We start from the raw sequence: 16,643 nt of genomic DNA, 5'->3' as shown, positions 1-16,643 counted from the left end.
AATAAAACCAGAATTTACGATTTGTATCGTTGAACGCATTTACCATCTGAAGTAATATTTCACGTGAATGTCAGGCTGTAAAGAAAATTTACGAAATTAACAAAATAGGCCAAACATTTAAATTAATTATTTATTAAAATAAAGTTCTAAAATTTCATAAAATTCAAACATTAAAATTTGGTGCACACCGGGAAATATTTAGAAATATTTGGGTTTTAAAATAGTGACTAGTTTATTATTGAGTTTCATAATAAAATTAATTAAATTTAAAATATTTAAAAAGGGGGGAAACGTTTGATAAATACATTGTTTAACATGATTATTTCAACAATTAGGAAAATATTTCATCACGTGTGTTTTTTAACATCATTTTAGTTCAAAATACCCGCATTTCACTAACACTTAACTGGTTAACTAATTATTACATAATTAAATTAAATAAGAACACACGTTTGGCTTCTATAATGATCGTGGTTATGATTTCGGGGACAACACTCGATGGCCTGGTGTGGAACGTAAGGTACTAATGTCCCCGGGGTCCTGAAGGAATTCTCCTTCAAAATAGACTGATGTTGACTTACCAGATCACTTAACTGTTTCATTTGTCCACCGAAATGACAGTGGTTACAACAACGGTTGATACTGTTCCGACTACTCGAAGTTGCTTGAGTTGCCTGACCATGACAACTTGAGTAATTACCTTTGTCCCCAATGTTCATAGGGCAAGATGTCCTGGATCCCTGAGAGCACGTCCTCGTCTGGCAAACGTAATTATTACCTACTTTAGTGACTATTCTATCCACGTTGGGTGCGGGTGCGGTTGTAGTATCCGTGACCTTGATTTGACCTTGCATCTTTGAGGTTTCATTCAAGGGTTCCGTGTAAGTTATCGCTGGATCGTTGTATCTGGATTTTTGCGACACAAAGTTGAAAGCCCTACGCCTTTTAGGAATAAATGTTAACAAAATATTACGTGCTGGTGACAGAAATTGGTGTGGAGGAAACTGGTGTAAAACGGGTGACTTCCTCAAACGTCTCCGGACTAGGGGATTTCAATCGGACCGAGTTGCCTACTCCAGAAAATCGAGGAGGTGGTGCCGTTGACCTTGTGATAATGGCGATGGGTTCCCGTATATGGATTTCGCTTTGTTGATGCTCAATTTGTTGGGCCATGCTGAATTCCTTATTGGTGCGCGATAGTAACCAGAAGGTTTTCATCTGTCCCTTACCCTATTACAAAAATATTCTTACACTACTCCAGAGCCTGTTCTTTCTTTGCTGTTAACAAATAAACCTTACTTTAACCGTAGTTTTGCCTCTTTCAATAATGTCCCAGTCTCCAGGAACCAACAACTCTTTTGTTTTCTCACTTATATGTATTTTTAAAGCCTTTTTAACGAGAGGACCCCTATTAGGGGTATAATCTTTGATAACCTCTAAGCCTAATTATTACCTCACTGGTACTTTCCATCCTGGAGGCGCAATTAACAGCATCCCCGAAGAGACAGTACCTTGGCATCTTTAACCCAACGACCCCAGCTACCACAGCCCCCGAATGAACTCCTAAATTAACCCCCAAGTAATATTTCATAAATATCGCAATTAAACAAAACAAACAATGAACACTTACCAACTCTTATTTTGATACTCTGGTCAGTTGATGGATCCTTCAATCCACCGATTACCTCGATCATGTCCAAAGCCATTTGACAAATCTTTTCCGCGTGATGGTCTACCTTTTCCGGGGCACCCGAGACCACCATGTAAGCGTCTCCGATGGTCTCTACTTTATAGACGCCGTGTTTCTCCGTCAGTTGGTCGAAAAGGGAGTACATCGAGTTGAGCAAGGAGACTACTTGCATAGGAGTAATCCTGCTACAAATTTCCGTGAAGGTTACCACGTCACTGAAGAGAATAGTCACGGAATCGAAGAACTACCACCAAAGAGATATTTAAGTCTGTTAGGTCAAATTTGGTTAGGCTTCGTTTAATGGAAGGTCGTTTTGGGGTCATCGCGCTAAGTTTAAGCCAACTCACCTGACAAGTATCCACAGCGGGTTCACCTTTCCTCAGTCTATCAGCCACCTGTTTAGGGATCATCTGGTACAACAACTCGTCGGTCCTTTTCATTTCAATGTCAAGTTTCCTCATGGAATCTTCCAGTTGTCTACTTTTCAGAAGTTCCTGAAAATGATTGTCTGTAGGCCTAAATGACACTGGAAAGCTCATGGAACTTGAACTTTAAATACCTGATCTAACGCTAGTTTAAGTTCGGCCGATTGTTGTTGACCTAAATCAAAGTTTACTTTTTTAATAAAAATAAAACTTGAGAATAAAACATACTGACCAGCTAGAACCATGTCCCGAGAGAAATCATGCATTGATAAGTCATTAATGTAGAGTCCCGTGTGAATCATGGCGTCCAAATCGCGCATTCTGAATATGATAGGATTGTTATAACCCCAAAAGTTATCATAAGTTTCATAATTGTCTACAAAGTTTATTTTATTCTCGAGGTGCTTGTCAAGCTAAGCTTTTGACGCTTTAGGTCAAGAAGACGCGAACTTAGTAGAGTATTATGTTACTTTGGTCTCTTACACTGGTGTTCCGAGATAGACCATGCAATGCCATTCTTCCATAAACATCATTTGGCCCTTCAGGTGAAGTAATTTATCCTCAAAAGCTACGATGGGTCGATATAACTCTTAGTACCTAATCGATTTCACGGTGGAGGGGAACAGGGGAGTTGCCATAGGGGGTTTATGAACGACTTCTTACCGTTACCGCCGCTATCTTCCTCCTCTTCTTCTAAATTATGGCCCCAATTCTCCGAACTACTTGAAGCGGAAATATTTTCGCCACGTTTCTTAAGTTTATTGTCCACTTTAAAGACAGGTTCTACCGTCGTTAGTTCGAAAATATTGTTGGTGTGACTCAGGATCTAAATAAATAAATTACGACTCGCAAAATTACTAAGTACAGCTGCCCCAGATCTTTGAGTACAATTGACCAAAAGACTTGAGTACAATTGGCCAAAGACTTGAGTACAATTGGCCAAAGATTTGAGTACAATTGACCAAAAGACTTGAGTACAATTGGCCAAAGATTTGAGTACAATTGACCAAAAGACTTGAGTACAATTGACCAAAAGACTTGAGTACAATTGACCAAAAGACTTGAGTACAATTGACCAAAAGGCTTGAGTACAATTGGCCAAAGATTTGAGTACAATTTTATAAAACTCTTGAGTACAACTGCGCAAAAACCCTGAATCAACTGGCAAAAGTCATCAGGGTACTGGTTTAAATAGGCTTAACACAACAAGACTTACAGCTCTCCACGTGCACTCAATCAATGGCCTGGTAATATCAAAGATTTTTAAGAGTTTTTGGTTAACAATTGCTGGTAAAATGGTCCTCAAACTGTTCCCAATAGTTTTAATAGCCATGTTTTGATCGAAGACGATGCAAAAAGGGAAAATTTCCAAAAATATCTACAATTATATGGAATTACCTTAGTCTAAAAATTAAATCCAGAGTTATGAATTAATTACCTGGGCTTTTATAGGCAACATGAACTTTTCAATTTTCTGTACCATTTTACTCTGGTCCAACTGAAATGCCCGGTTATCAAAAGTCAACTGAAACATGACGTGTTGCGAATCGAAAACTGTCTCCTCCTTGATGACCTCTATTTTGACCTCTGTGTTGTAAAAATGGCTACCAACTTCGCGGATTTGTCCAACGGTGTACCATAAGAAACCACGACGGGTGCTGCGGTAATGCAGGATTAAACCCGTTGGGGTTTCATTCTCGCAAAAGAAACTGGGTGCCTTCATTCTTGGGTAACTGAACTTCAAGTACTCGTGAAGATTGTCCAAGCCATTTAGAAAGTCACGCATGTTACGTCCCAAAACGGACAGGACGCGGTCGTAGCCGTACTGACCAATGTAACTGACGAAGAACTTCCCCATACCGTTGAGCAACTCCTTCTCGGATACATTGAGTATCTAGATTGGTAGAAAGAAGCATTCGCGAAGTGCTAAGCTTATTTCCATGATAGTTTTATTTTTGGGTATTGTTAAGCCTAATTCAAGGATACTTTCATAGTTGGAGTGTTGGACACTGTTTGACCCAATTCAAAGACCATTTCAAAAGTTTGGGCATTGCTAAGCCTAATTCAAAGATATTTTCAATTTTAGCCATTTCTTAAGCTTAATTACTACAGAAGCTTATGATAAAGCGATAAACCGTTAACCCCATTTTTAGAATGCACGGATTAACGAATATAGAATCATAATACCATAATCTAAACACGTTCTTATCTAAGCTGCTCGGTGCACGTGTCAAAATATGACGGCTAATTACTGTTTAATCAGTAACAAGACCAGCGAAGAAACGTATCTTTTTCCAATCATATTGTCGACGCAAATTAATCCGAAGTAACAGTTCTTAAAGAACATACAAAAACAGTTCATTCTCTCGTAAAAATTTTCATTTAATATAGTTCGGAAAGATTTGGTCTTCTAAAGAAAACATACTTATCTTATTTACACTGTTGGGTTTAGTTAAAGGGATAGTAGGTTTTCATTTCGACTACCACAAGCTTTTGTTAATTAACAAATACTTAAAAATGTGATTAATAAGTTGGTTATATTATTTGAAAATGGGGAAAAAAATAGATGCACTTTGACATCAAAATTGGTACAGGAAAATATCTGTAGTTATATTACTACTGGCTATGCTACTATCCATTTAAGGTCCAACAAGGCAATCAGCTACCGTGTAAGGAGGTTAGAATGAGGGCGTAACGTTTGAATTAGAAATAATCTGAGTAACTTACTTGGCAGGCTCTGGCGGTCAGTCTTGGAATGTAATTATCAGAATAGACGCTATGCGTGTTGAATGTCGTGTGCTCAATATTGGCCATTCTTCGAATTTCCTCCCATTTCTCTTCTCCGTATGTAGCAGTTATGTACTGGGTCCAATTTTCAACTATCAGTCCATACATTTCTTGATAATTAAAAAAGAAAACTAATTATAATCATTACGGGCAATAAAAATAAATTCTAAAAATTGAGGTGAAGCTAACAACCAGGCGCAATCACTCCAATGTATTCTCTACCAGCCCCTGCAAATCATCCACCCGCAATACACCGGTGTATACGAAAAATATCTTAGTTTTAAAAAGTTTAGGAGAGGTCAGCCAAAAAAGGTTAAATTCCTCTGTTTTTCAAGTTCTTAAATTTTAATTTTCAAAAAAGGAGAGTGAAGCTAACATACGGGGGTAACCATTCCAATGTATTCTCTACGAGCCCCTGCAAATCATCGACACGCAATACACCGGTGTTTACGAAAAATATCTAAGTTTTAAAAATTTTAGGGAGGTCAGCCAAAAAAGGTTAAATTCCTCTGTTTTTCAAGTTCTTAAATTTTAATTTTCAAAAAAGGAGAGTGAAGCTAACATACAGGGGCAATCACTCCAATGTATTCTCTACGGGCCCCTGCAAATCATTGACCCGCAATACACCGCTGTATATAGCTCATATTCTTCAAGAATGCCAAGAGTTTGAAACGATAAGGGAGAAATATACCACTGACTTGGCCGACTTATGTACCCTCCTTGCTTTTAATGACGCAACCCAAATTTCGACAACAAAAACAATGCTTAACCTCTGGGGCCGAATCCGTTTGAATTGAGTGACCTTAATATTGTTTGCCAATGTTCTCGTCTTAACTACGTTGTTCATTGTTCTGCCGTCATTGTAAATATCATTATGTAAAATTACATCTCTTGTAAAGAAAGCTAATAAACCATTTAATTTAATTCCACCGTTTTTTAAATTACTTAATTCTTATTTTCACAAAATCAACGTGAAGCCAACCTACAGGGGCAATCACTCCAATGTATTTTCTACGAGCCCCTGCGAATCCAAAACCCGCAATACACCAATGCATACGAAATTTATTTTTTATTAATTTTAAATTTCTTTGTTTTAAAGGAATTTATGGGTAAAAATTATTTTTTTATAGAAATTAAGACCACAGGGTTTCCTGAAGTTATTAATGATCCCTTAAACTAGTTCAACCTCGACCAAAAATCTCCTAGATCAATTAAAGCAGAGACAACTCGGCCTCCAAAGCCAATTAATTTAGAATGTCGCCACAGCTCTGAACAGCTATTTCGAAAACTATTTGCAATTAAAACCAATCCCTTCTAAAGCTTTAAAAATTTGACCTCGGAAGCTCGAATGAGGCAATGATGGCGAGAAGAAAGGGTTATGCTCTGAGACTCTGATTGCTTATTGGTGAGCACCAAGAACAAAGTAAGTTTGCACTGAAATCTGAACTAAACAGAACGAATCTTTGCAAAGAAATGCACACGGCTATAGTGAAAACTAAGATTGAATCACCCCCGGGCTATCTATTTTGGAATCCAACCTTAGAATGGTAAAGCTCCCAATAGAAAGCAATGTTTTTAATTATAAAACGAAGTTCTTCTAAGGCTGGATAATGCTACTATAATCAAAGCCTAGGTGAAGGCATGGAGAAGTTCTCTAAGAAAGATTTAATAGAGTTAAAGGGAGGAAGATAGAGAAACTGGTAATGACCTTTAATTACTTGTATCTCTTTCTCCCTACTCTATTGGCTCGGACAATGGACACACGGGCTGTCGACTTCGCTCGTCGTATTCGTGGTAGCCTCTTAATGAAGCCAAAGGACGGATAATAGAAAGAAAGTGATATTACAAAGCATTCTATAATATTAACTTTGTAATAGCGAATACCCTGACCTTAAAGGTATAGTAGTGTATAATTTCGACTTAAAATTAGATTGAAATTGGAAAATAGCAACTGGCGATTTTCTGCATCTATCTAATATTAAAATAGTTATTATAAGGTCCAAGTTTTCATAGAGCATTCATCATACGATGACGAAAATAAAATAACAAATCGACGTCATAACTGTGTCTTACTTCAATACAACCTGCATATCTTAGAACCAAAGATGACTTAAAATGCAAAAGATATTTCCCAAAAACACTTAACACGCATACATCAAAGCCTTTTTCATTTTAATATTCCATTCGCCAAAATAAAAATTCCGATCTAGCCAATTAATTGAAAACTTTATATACTACTATCCCTTTGCACAAAAAAGTGGGAAAGTAGTACAGATAAGGTCAGAACCGAGAATGGATAAAAGAAGACCATTAAAGACTAAAAGTAATGAGAATGATACTAGATAGGTTAGAACTTGGGAAGAAGATCACTATAGAGAGAGAGAGCGAGATAGAGAGTGAGAGAAAGGGAAGCTAGCAAATGAAAGAACACAGGGATATACCGGAAGTTTCTTTCCATCACAAACTATTAAAGAGTTTCGTTAAAGGAAATCCCAAACCACTGATGCTTATTTATCCTATGGAGAAAGGGAACAGCTAGATCGACCATAGTCTTATTAAACCTTGCTTTAGTATAAGACAAAGTTACCTAATTAGGTTTGGAGTACAGGTAAATTTCATTACACAATCCAGGGATGATCCCGGAAACTAATTATGCTCGTAATTAAACTTTAAATATTTAAGATATCCTATTAGTTTTCCCTTAGGTAATTATGTCGGTACTCAAGCCTGACACCAAACCAATCTGAAGCTAACTTCGTCTAAACTGATTTTTCTTAGCAATTATTATAGCAATTAATATGAAAATTTTAAAATAATTAGATCTAATTACGTTTAATGTCGTTACTAAGGGGGATTTTTGATTAAAGGAAAGGGACGCGTTTAATTATAGCATAATCAATTTTGCAAGAATGTGTCTATCTACATTAATTATTACGTAATAAATTAGCAATTAAGTTAAATTATAGGAGTATTAACGCGGATGACGCTTGGGAATTAAACTCCACTTTACAATTGAAGGAAGTTAATTTAAATTAATCGAGATTAAAAAAAAAAAAATTATTTTTCTAAGAAGCTTTACGTAAGAACGAAAAAAATAACAAAATCAATAAAAAAAATAAATTTCCTTAATTGAATTATAAATTAAATCCCATCGAAAAAACCACTACATTACGTAATCTGAACAAATTTTCAATTACTCTCCGAAATTGAATTGAAAATAATCCACTCGTGGAAGCTAAGGTACTACTCGGAAATATTATTTTATTAAACCCACACGATTTTCTAAGAAGAAGATGAGAGAAAAAAACCAGTTTGAAGAAATTTCGAAATATGAAAGAGGATTAAAATTAAGAAAGGACGGAGAAGGTGGAGATACAAAAAAAATTCGATCAAAATTCCACAGAAAACATGTTTATGCATAAAGGATTTTTTTAGGGTTTAGAAATTTGAGAGGTGATTGGCGATAAGAAGCTTTCGAAGTATAAACAATTGCTATGACAAAAACATCTGCGAAAAACATGATGATGGCCTCGAAATTGGTATTATACTAACCTAGCAAAACCTTGATAAAAAAATCTAAAAAATAATGCATGCAAAATGTTGAAAACTAACCTTTTACACAGATTAAGTTCTGTTCAGCGGGTTTATCGAGGATCTGGTGAAGAAAAACCGCACAAATGAAACTAAATCATTCGATAATTACAGCTCCTAAGATCACGTGGTGGTTCCAATATCCTGCACGACATCTTACAGTAAACGCGAGTGTCCTTTCGTTTAAGATACCTGTTAAATAAAGGAGGCGAATCTTCAAGTTTGTTCCGCTTTACCATCGAACCTACCCAAAAGTGTCAGTTAGTCCAAAGCAAAAACCGCGAAACCAGAGAAAGAGGAGGAAAAGGGGAGAATGTGTACTCGGAAAAGAGCGGGAATCCGCGGACAGAAGAATCACGTGGGGATGCAAACCGACCAATAGAGAGCTTGGTTTAACATTGGGGGAAAGAAAAAGGAATATACTAGTGGTTTGACACTGCGGAGTTGAACGTATCGGGTGTCCCATTCTGAATATATCCTTGTTTGAGTTAAGTTTTTAAAGAGTCTGGTTCCTATAGTTACAAGACCCCTCTCGGAGTCTTTCATCGAAATTTATCCACTGACTGGACAAGCGGGGTAAATGAGAAAAGAGAGAGAGAGAGTGTCCGAATTTTGGCAAAAGTGGGTCATCCCATTGTTAAAAGATTACCCCTTTTTTTGGGGTAGCTTAAAATGAGAAAGGGTCATCTATCTTTCTGTTTGTTTCAGAATGACAAATTAAAGTCAAATATGTCAAATGTTTAACTGATAATCCTTAAATATTTATCTTAAAGATACTTTTCAAAAAAGTGCTACTTAAGCCTAATTCATATTTAGGCTTAGCACGAAGTTTCTATTCAAAAACATAAATATATTTATAGCAGTTTCTTAAGACTAAAACTCGAAATTCGGCTTAACTCGCACTTAAAGGATTAACTACTTGAAAGGAAGTAGGCGAAAAAGAAATAGACCAAAACAATTCGACTAAGCCTTGTTTTTGGTGTATACTACATGTATTACCAAACGATAGATAAGGGCCTATGGGAGCTAGCTTGACACTGAAGCCCAACACGTAGAGGGGAAACGTTCGCGTGAAAAACGTGGTCATGGACTCTCGGGCTACTAATGCTCGCTCTTGGACTTCTTCCCTAGACTGTAAATCCTCTATTTTCCCTCCTTTTTTGTGGCGAATGATGCGGGACGAACAGCACGCTGCAGAAAGGCGGGGAACTTGTTTTCCCACGAGGAATTACGCGCCAATATTGAATAGAGAAAGAAAACCTTGACTCTTTTTACCTTTTTCCATCAGGGTTATGTCATTTTTCTAATTCAGTAGGTACAGGGTCACAAAAAGTCTCAGAAGTCAACAGGTTAGGTATAGACCCTACTGAACTTAAAGAGAGAGATCAATATTAGACCCTATATTACTGTAGGTCATATGGCTTTCAGCTAAAAAGCTTTTCAATGCTCTATTTCTAGCTGGTTTTTTTTCCGAAGACAGGAACTCTTTTACTATCACGACAACCTTAAGCAATTTTTAAAGGATCAACTTCATCTTTGATCGGTTGTTTCAACTCCATTGGGTGCGATTCATCCACGATTTCAGTTGGTTTTCACTTTCTGGGTCAATATTTGGTCCATAAATGACCCCAATTGTTTCTATATAAGGTCTAACGTTGTTTACTCAATTTTGAATTTTACATCTCGAGCCATTTCAGAGAATATCCGTATTCTAGGTAATCTAAAATTTAAAAAAAGCTCTTAAGGGCATTTGAGCACTCTTGTTTATCCGAATTTTTAATATTCTAAAGAAGCTTTCAACTTTATGAAAAATTATTTAGGATTCTAGATTTAGAAAGAATGCGGTGAATTGCATTAAATTAGCATAACGGTTTGGGTCAAAATATCCCATAGATATTAGAAATAAATAAAGATAAATGAAATTATTTTTCGCCATCTATGTTTAATTTTGTTTTTACCAGGAATACATACAGCTAGCAGGAATCATTGTGCCCCTTCGTCACACATAATGATAAGTCTAGCCCTTCCCCCATAAAACCTAGATACGTTGAGCAAATGGCTACACAATGATTCTTAGTATTAGCTGTATGCATTCCTGGGTTTATATAAGTAACTCTGCTATGTCTCAGATTCCTAGGAATTAAGAGTCCGTCTCTATTATTTTGCTACTGGTTTACTGTAGTTGTCAAGGTTACAAGAAGTAACCCGACACCTTTTCTGGCCGGTATCCTAGTAACGACAGATAAAGAAGGCTATTTCTATTTATAATTAGAACAAACAACGTCTGTATTCGCTGTAACTAACATTAATTGTCTCCAAATGAAAAGAAATAGCTCGAATTACGCTCAAATAACCCCACTACCATTCTTAGAGTCACAAAAGGTCAAAATATGGAGAAATTCTGAAACTCTGAAATACAAACGCATAAAGAGATAACCCTTAAAGGATGCTATTGATTCAATTATCCTCTACGAAACGGTACCAAGTTCTTGGGTACGTATCAACCAGAACTCGTACAAATAAAGGTTTCAAAACCATTCGTTTTTAGACGGCAAAACTGTTTGTTTTATATCTGTCATAAAAATTCACTGTCCACTTCAAGACTAATCGATTGTTTTTCCGTTTCTATAACTTAGTGACGTATCCAGGTCTACAAATAAAAACCCCTTGGGCAAAATGGCGTATAAACTCTTCCAACACCTAATATAACTTTATTCCCTAAAATCTTTGCCCAATATATAAAATACCGACCTTTATCAAAATGGATCGTTCGAATATAAAAATAAGTACAGCGCCAAATATTTCTGCTAGAAATTGATAAGGTTTTGGGCTCCGTTCGCTTATACTATCCATAAAGCTATAGGCTAAGCCTAAATGGGTGTTGAGTAATTAGATTCGATTTTCTTCATAATTTATCAAGGAAATGATATAGAATTACACAATAAACAAGGTAGAGATAAATGTTAGTAATAACATAAGCTTATAAGCTGTTCCATAAGTATGACACTTCCAATACTTCGTAATGCTAGAGACCTACTGAATGTTAGTTCGAGAACGACGCGAGAATTTACTGCACGCGATTTTGCAGTCCATCTTGCTATTTAGTCTGTAATAAGCCATTGACAACGCCTGACCAGGCGTCGCTTCACGAAACTCTATGACGTTTCACCTACGTCATTTGAGAACAAGCTCTCAGTAACCAGTGACAAACTTATGGAACATATCTTATGAACTTATGGTAATAATAATACCCTAAAGTGGACTGGACAGCCCAATGGAAATGGACAGTTTTCTATAGCGAATGAGAATTGGTCTTTCCTTCGCTCTTTTTTTTTTGGGGATAATGGGTAGGCCAAAGGGTTAGGTATAAAATTACTGGCTTAGTGGACATGGACGTTTATGGTTATGACCCTAAATGGATGACCGGATCTCACTCGCTTTTACTGATAAATGTCCTCCCTCTGAGAAATTGTTTAATATTTCTATGTGTATATCCACTCACTGAGTGACTGCGGCCGCGATCCACTGTATCTCCAAAAACGTTTGACCATGGACCTCATAAACTCTATAACAGGGAATAGGAAAACTGCATGGGAGAGTGATTTATTTGTCGATGCAAAAATAATCCACGGTATGAACTAGCAAGGGGGTCGATAGGATTCTAATATATCAAGGTCATTCTGAATTTAATTTCAGAAATCAGTGTTAAAAGCTGTAATTTAGATTAAGAACTAGATGTTCACGAATAAAATTCCCTTTCATCTTGCAAAATGTCGGCTATACACTGTGTTTCTGATAAGTCTGCCACAAATTAAGGGGAATGTTCTTTGAGAGATTTTGAGTTGAAAATGTTCTATGACATTTTCCTGTTAAGATTGGACTATTTTACGGATGACCACTTAAGTTTAATTAAGAAACTGAAAGACAATTATTTCTAATTAAATTAAGGGTTCATCCCTAAAATACTTGAATCATAACTCGAAAAATGTGGTCCGGATGGCAAAATGTCATAGAACATTTTCGACTCAAAATTGTCCAAAGAACATCCCCCTTAATTTATGGAAGACCTATCGGAAACACCCTATATATATATAAATTACTAAAACATCCCGACGTAGTAAATAATTTGACTTAACCATTTCCATTGTTTACGCGGTACTTCTACTCTATTCCAAAAGGAACAAACAATACAATGAACAGTTTTCTCGCTGCACGAGAAACTTGGCCCCTTATAGTTTATCTGGACACAAACCCAAACATACAATACGCTCGGGTCGTAATTGAATGACGTATAACGTTTCCCAGCCAATGTCCAGCCACCGAATAAAAGCGAGAAGTTCCCGCCAAGTAAAAGAAAAAGGCGCGAGGATCCATAGCTGTAAATCTGGGTTTCTTTTTTCCTCTTTCCCGCTATTTTCCCTCCCTCTTGATCTGAAATGATATTAAGCTAGCGGGCGCGCGGGAACGAGTGAGTTCCAGAATATATATAGCAACTAGCTTACTTCCATTATAAATGATTAACTTTATTTGATAGCGAGACCCGAGACCATTTGGACCCCAGCGCGAGCGAGTTGGACACCCAACTTGCAATAGTATCCCTTGTTTTTTAGCTAGCAATAGTTCTAAACGACCACAGAGATATAGCAACCGTTTTATGGCGCTTTTTTCCTTTTATTTCACAATGTAATAATTTCATCAAAAGAAAAACAAAAGTGTATGCTTGTAAAAAGAGTCGAATAAAGGCGTCTTATAGATATGCTTAAATTTAATAACAGCTACTTTTCACAAAAGCAACCAACTACAAATATTTTCATACCAGATTTTGATTTTAGATACTTCCCAAGGTGCTAACATTGAAGCTTGAACTTCGACCCACCTACTAATTTTTGATAAACCTAACTCAGGGTTCATACAACTTTTGGATAACCGATTTCCCTGAGTTTTCCAGGTTTGTTCCCATATACGGAGTAATAATAACGGGAGTGGTTTTCATAGTTGAAGCAACCCCTTCAGAGCAAACTTAGTCAACCCTCACAAATTTCCCTAAATTTTCCCCGAGTTTTCCAGTTCTGTATGAACACTGTAACTGTGCCAATTAACCCTTAGAGAATGAGAACATTTAATTTTTTTTCTGGAAAAAATGGGAGAAAATATACTTTCTCTCTTTCACAACTGGACGATAGGACAGACGATGTATGTGGGGGGTTGTGGACCTAGCTATACAACGTCCTGGGGGTATTTTCTTAGATAGTGGTAGCTGGCTAACAGCATGGACCTTGAGAGGAAGAATTGTTTCATATTTTTGGATCATCCTCCTATAGTATAGACGGCTTTCTCGGGAGTTGCAAGGAACAAAAGAAAAATATTCTCTGGGTAGTCGGAGAAAGCTAGATATCTTATTTATTATTTCCTTTAGTCCTTCAATATTGTGATATTGTTTTCCCTTTAGACGTCCGTCTGCACTGTCATATAAGCCTAATACTCCGTAACAGCCCAAGAAATTTACGTCTCAACTAATAAAAGATTGTCTTCTTTCCCAAAAAGAAGAATATGATAGAAAATGCTATGAAAAATGAACATTTCTATTTTCCAAGAACTCCACGTAAATATATATGTCAATCCAATTTCTTTTTTATGCCTATGGCAGTAAAAATAAAGAAGTTCCGGTCCTTCGAAGTTAAGAAATTGAAGTATTATTAGGTTTTTATATTTGGCATATTTCCGCGCTTGTTAAGAAGCCGCCACTATTAAGTGAAATTATGGTCTTTTAGTTGTACCAAGAAGCGATAACTAGTTTACAAGGACAAGGGAGGAGGTGTAAATTCGCCACATCTCTAGCTTTATCTCCAGTCCAAACCTAGGTCCGGAGATAATCCCCGCCTCTAAATTACAACCAGCATCTCATTGGTTCTTGAAAACTCACGTCAGCGCGACGCGAATGACGAAAATTACGTATTTTAGGACTGAGGAGAAGCGAAATAGGCCGGCCTCTTTTACGTCCCCCTTAGCATTTTGAAAAGGGGACTGGGACTATGGCGCGCTAATACTTAGGCATCTTATACCTCCTCCCTAGTAAACTAGATATCGCTTCTTGGTTGTACCATAAAGCATTTAAAATGAAGGACACTTTTGATTTTACTCATTCAATCGAGCTATTTCAGTAATACATATTTTCAGACTAGGAGGATTCATACCATTTACACCAGGAGGCCTGGCTTTTGACTCCACCGGGGAGTCTGGCCTCCTTGTGTAACACCTTAAGCCTGGCTTCCTTGTGTAAATGGTATAAATCCTCCTGGTCTGAAAACTATGTATATATATCTACGTCATACCCATATATTTCAGTTCCATTACCCCTACCACGGGAGGGAAGGGGGCACACAGTATCCCCTGATACAAAATAGCCCCCAAAGCAGGGGATGCACAGTACTACTCCCTTGTACCGAAAATTTGGGTCCGAATTTCTACTTGGCCAAAAAAAAAAAAAAAAAAAAGTAGTGGCGATAAACATTATAGCCTTACACGTGTATAGAATAAAGTTAGCTATGGTTTATTTAGGTTGTAAATAAATGAACTAGAGGTTTTTGCTCTCTTTCAAGCTGATCCCGAGTAAAATAGAAAATAGAGTCTGTGGTATAATGGTATTTGGTAATAAACTCTACTGTTACTACGAAAAACAAAAACTCCCTGGGAAGTACTTAAACTTTTAGGATCTTAGTAGACCAATAAAAATAAGCCTACTGATTCTTTACGTTGATGAAATCAATTTTGAACCATCCCGTTAAATAAATAATTAACGTTACGATTTTTATTCAAACCAGAGTTATAAAGCTGACTGTCAAAGACGATAAATATCAACGATTGGGGGGGGGGGGGTATTGTTCAACACCAATCCTAAAAATAAAAAATGGTTGTTAGGTTAGGGGCATGCCGTCTTTTGTCAAGAGACTTAATAACTTTCTCATCAGGATGGCTTCTAATAAAAAGAATCTTCAGTCTTTACCGTTCGTTGCCTTTTGTCTGAAGGCCAGTAACTGGATATACCCAGGGATTTTTTTGATAGGGAGCTGATGAAGCCCGCTAGTCTTAATAAACGGGGCTTTCCCCGCAACAGGGGACTCCCCAAATTGGCAAAAGTCAACTTTAATTAGCCACTAACCCACGACCAAGGCTTACTTGGTACCCAATAGTTTCCCGAGAAAATGTATGAAAGACATTAACGAGAGACTTTTAGACCCGCGTTTTGAAGTTTTTGAACCAGGGAAAGGTTTAAAACTAAATGAACAGCTTACCTTATTCAGTGTACTGTTACCGCGGCGTGACAAGTTGGAGGAGTTTTATTTGAATCGCGCGTCTTTCATCAAAAGCGTAGTTGTAGTTTTTCTATTGGATAATTCAAGGGCAAGTTTGAATTTATTATTTTGTACTAACTCAAGTATCAATCTTTCCATTAGGACCTACACTTACAAAGGCTTAAGAATAATTTAAATAAAATCACCCTATGCAGCCACTGCATTAGGCTTCGGTCTATTTTCTAGTTGTAATGAGCTTTTAAGTTGGGGAACCGAGCCAAGGCTCAGGCCTATTTTCAAGATGGGGAAACGAGCCAAGGCTCAGGCCTATTTTCAAGATGGGGAAACAAGCCAAGGCTCAGGCCTATTTTCAAGTTGGGGAAACGAGCCAAGGCTCAGGCCTATTTTCAAGTTGGGGAAACGAGCCAAGGCTCAGGCCTATTTTCAAGTTGGGGAAACGAGCCAAGGCTCAGGCCTATTTTCAAGATGGGGAAACGAGCCAAGGCTCAGGCCTATTTTCAAGTTGGGGAAACGAGCCAAGGCTCAGGCCTATTTTCAAGTTGGGGAAACGAGCCAAGGCTCAGGCCTATTTTCAAGTTGGGGAAACGAGCCAAGGCTCAGGCCTATTTTCAAGTTGGGGAAACGAGCCAAGGCTCAGGCCTATTTTCAAGTTGGGGAAACGAGCCAAGGCTCAGGCCTATTTTCAAGTTGGGGAAACGAGCCAAGGCTCAGGCCTATTTTCAAGTTGGGGAAACGAGCCAAGGCTCAGGCCTATTTTCAAGTTGGGGAAATGAGCCAAGGCTCAGGCCTATTTTCAAGTTGGGGAAATGAGCCAAGGCTCAGGCCTATTTTCAAGTT

The 16,643-nt window shown here is 37.4% G+C and overlaps 1 protein-coding gene across 1 annotated transcript; it reads right to left on the bottom strand.

Annotated features, from left to right (window-relative positions):
- Positions 1–37: 37 nt before the first annotated feature.
- Positions 38–16,362, bottom strand: Gyc88E (Guanylyl cyclase at 88E). Its single transcript, XM_089853143.1, has 15 exons — positions 15,786–16,362; positions 8,515–8,685; positions 4,843–5,012; positions 3,554–4,009; positions 3,332–3,493; positions 2,779–2,941; positions 2,599–2,683; positions 2,348–2,436; positions 2,250–2,290; positions 2,038–2,184; positions 1,631–1,934; positions 1,454–1,563; positions 1,300–1,389; positions 974–1,230; positions 38–906 (listed from the first exon to the last, which is right to left on the bottom strand). The coding sequence occupies exons 3-15, from the start codon at positions 5,008–5,010 to the stop codon at positions 435–437; spliced, it is 2,544 nt and encodes an 847-aa protein (XP_089709269.1). The 5' UTR covers positions 5,011–5,012; positions 8,515–8,685; positions 15,786–16,362; the 3' UTR covers positions 38–434.
- Positions 16,363–16,643: the final 281 nt, after the last annotated feature.

The sequence above is a fragment of the Phalangium opilio genome, unplaced genomic scaffold, assembly GCF_054372755.1.
Source record: "Phalangium opilio isolate 3A_F unplaced genomic scaffold, DU_Popi_V2 ptg000113l_1, whole genome shotgun sequence".
Taxonomy (NCBI): Eukaryota; Metazoa; Arthropoda; class Arachnida; order Opiliones; family Phalangiidae; genus Phalangium; species Phalangium opilio.
The sequence above is the reverse complement of the archived record's forward strand: the minus strand, read 5'-3'. Positions and strand labels throughout refer to the sequence as shown.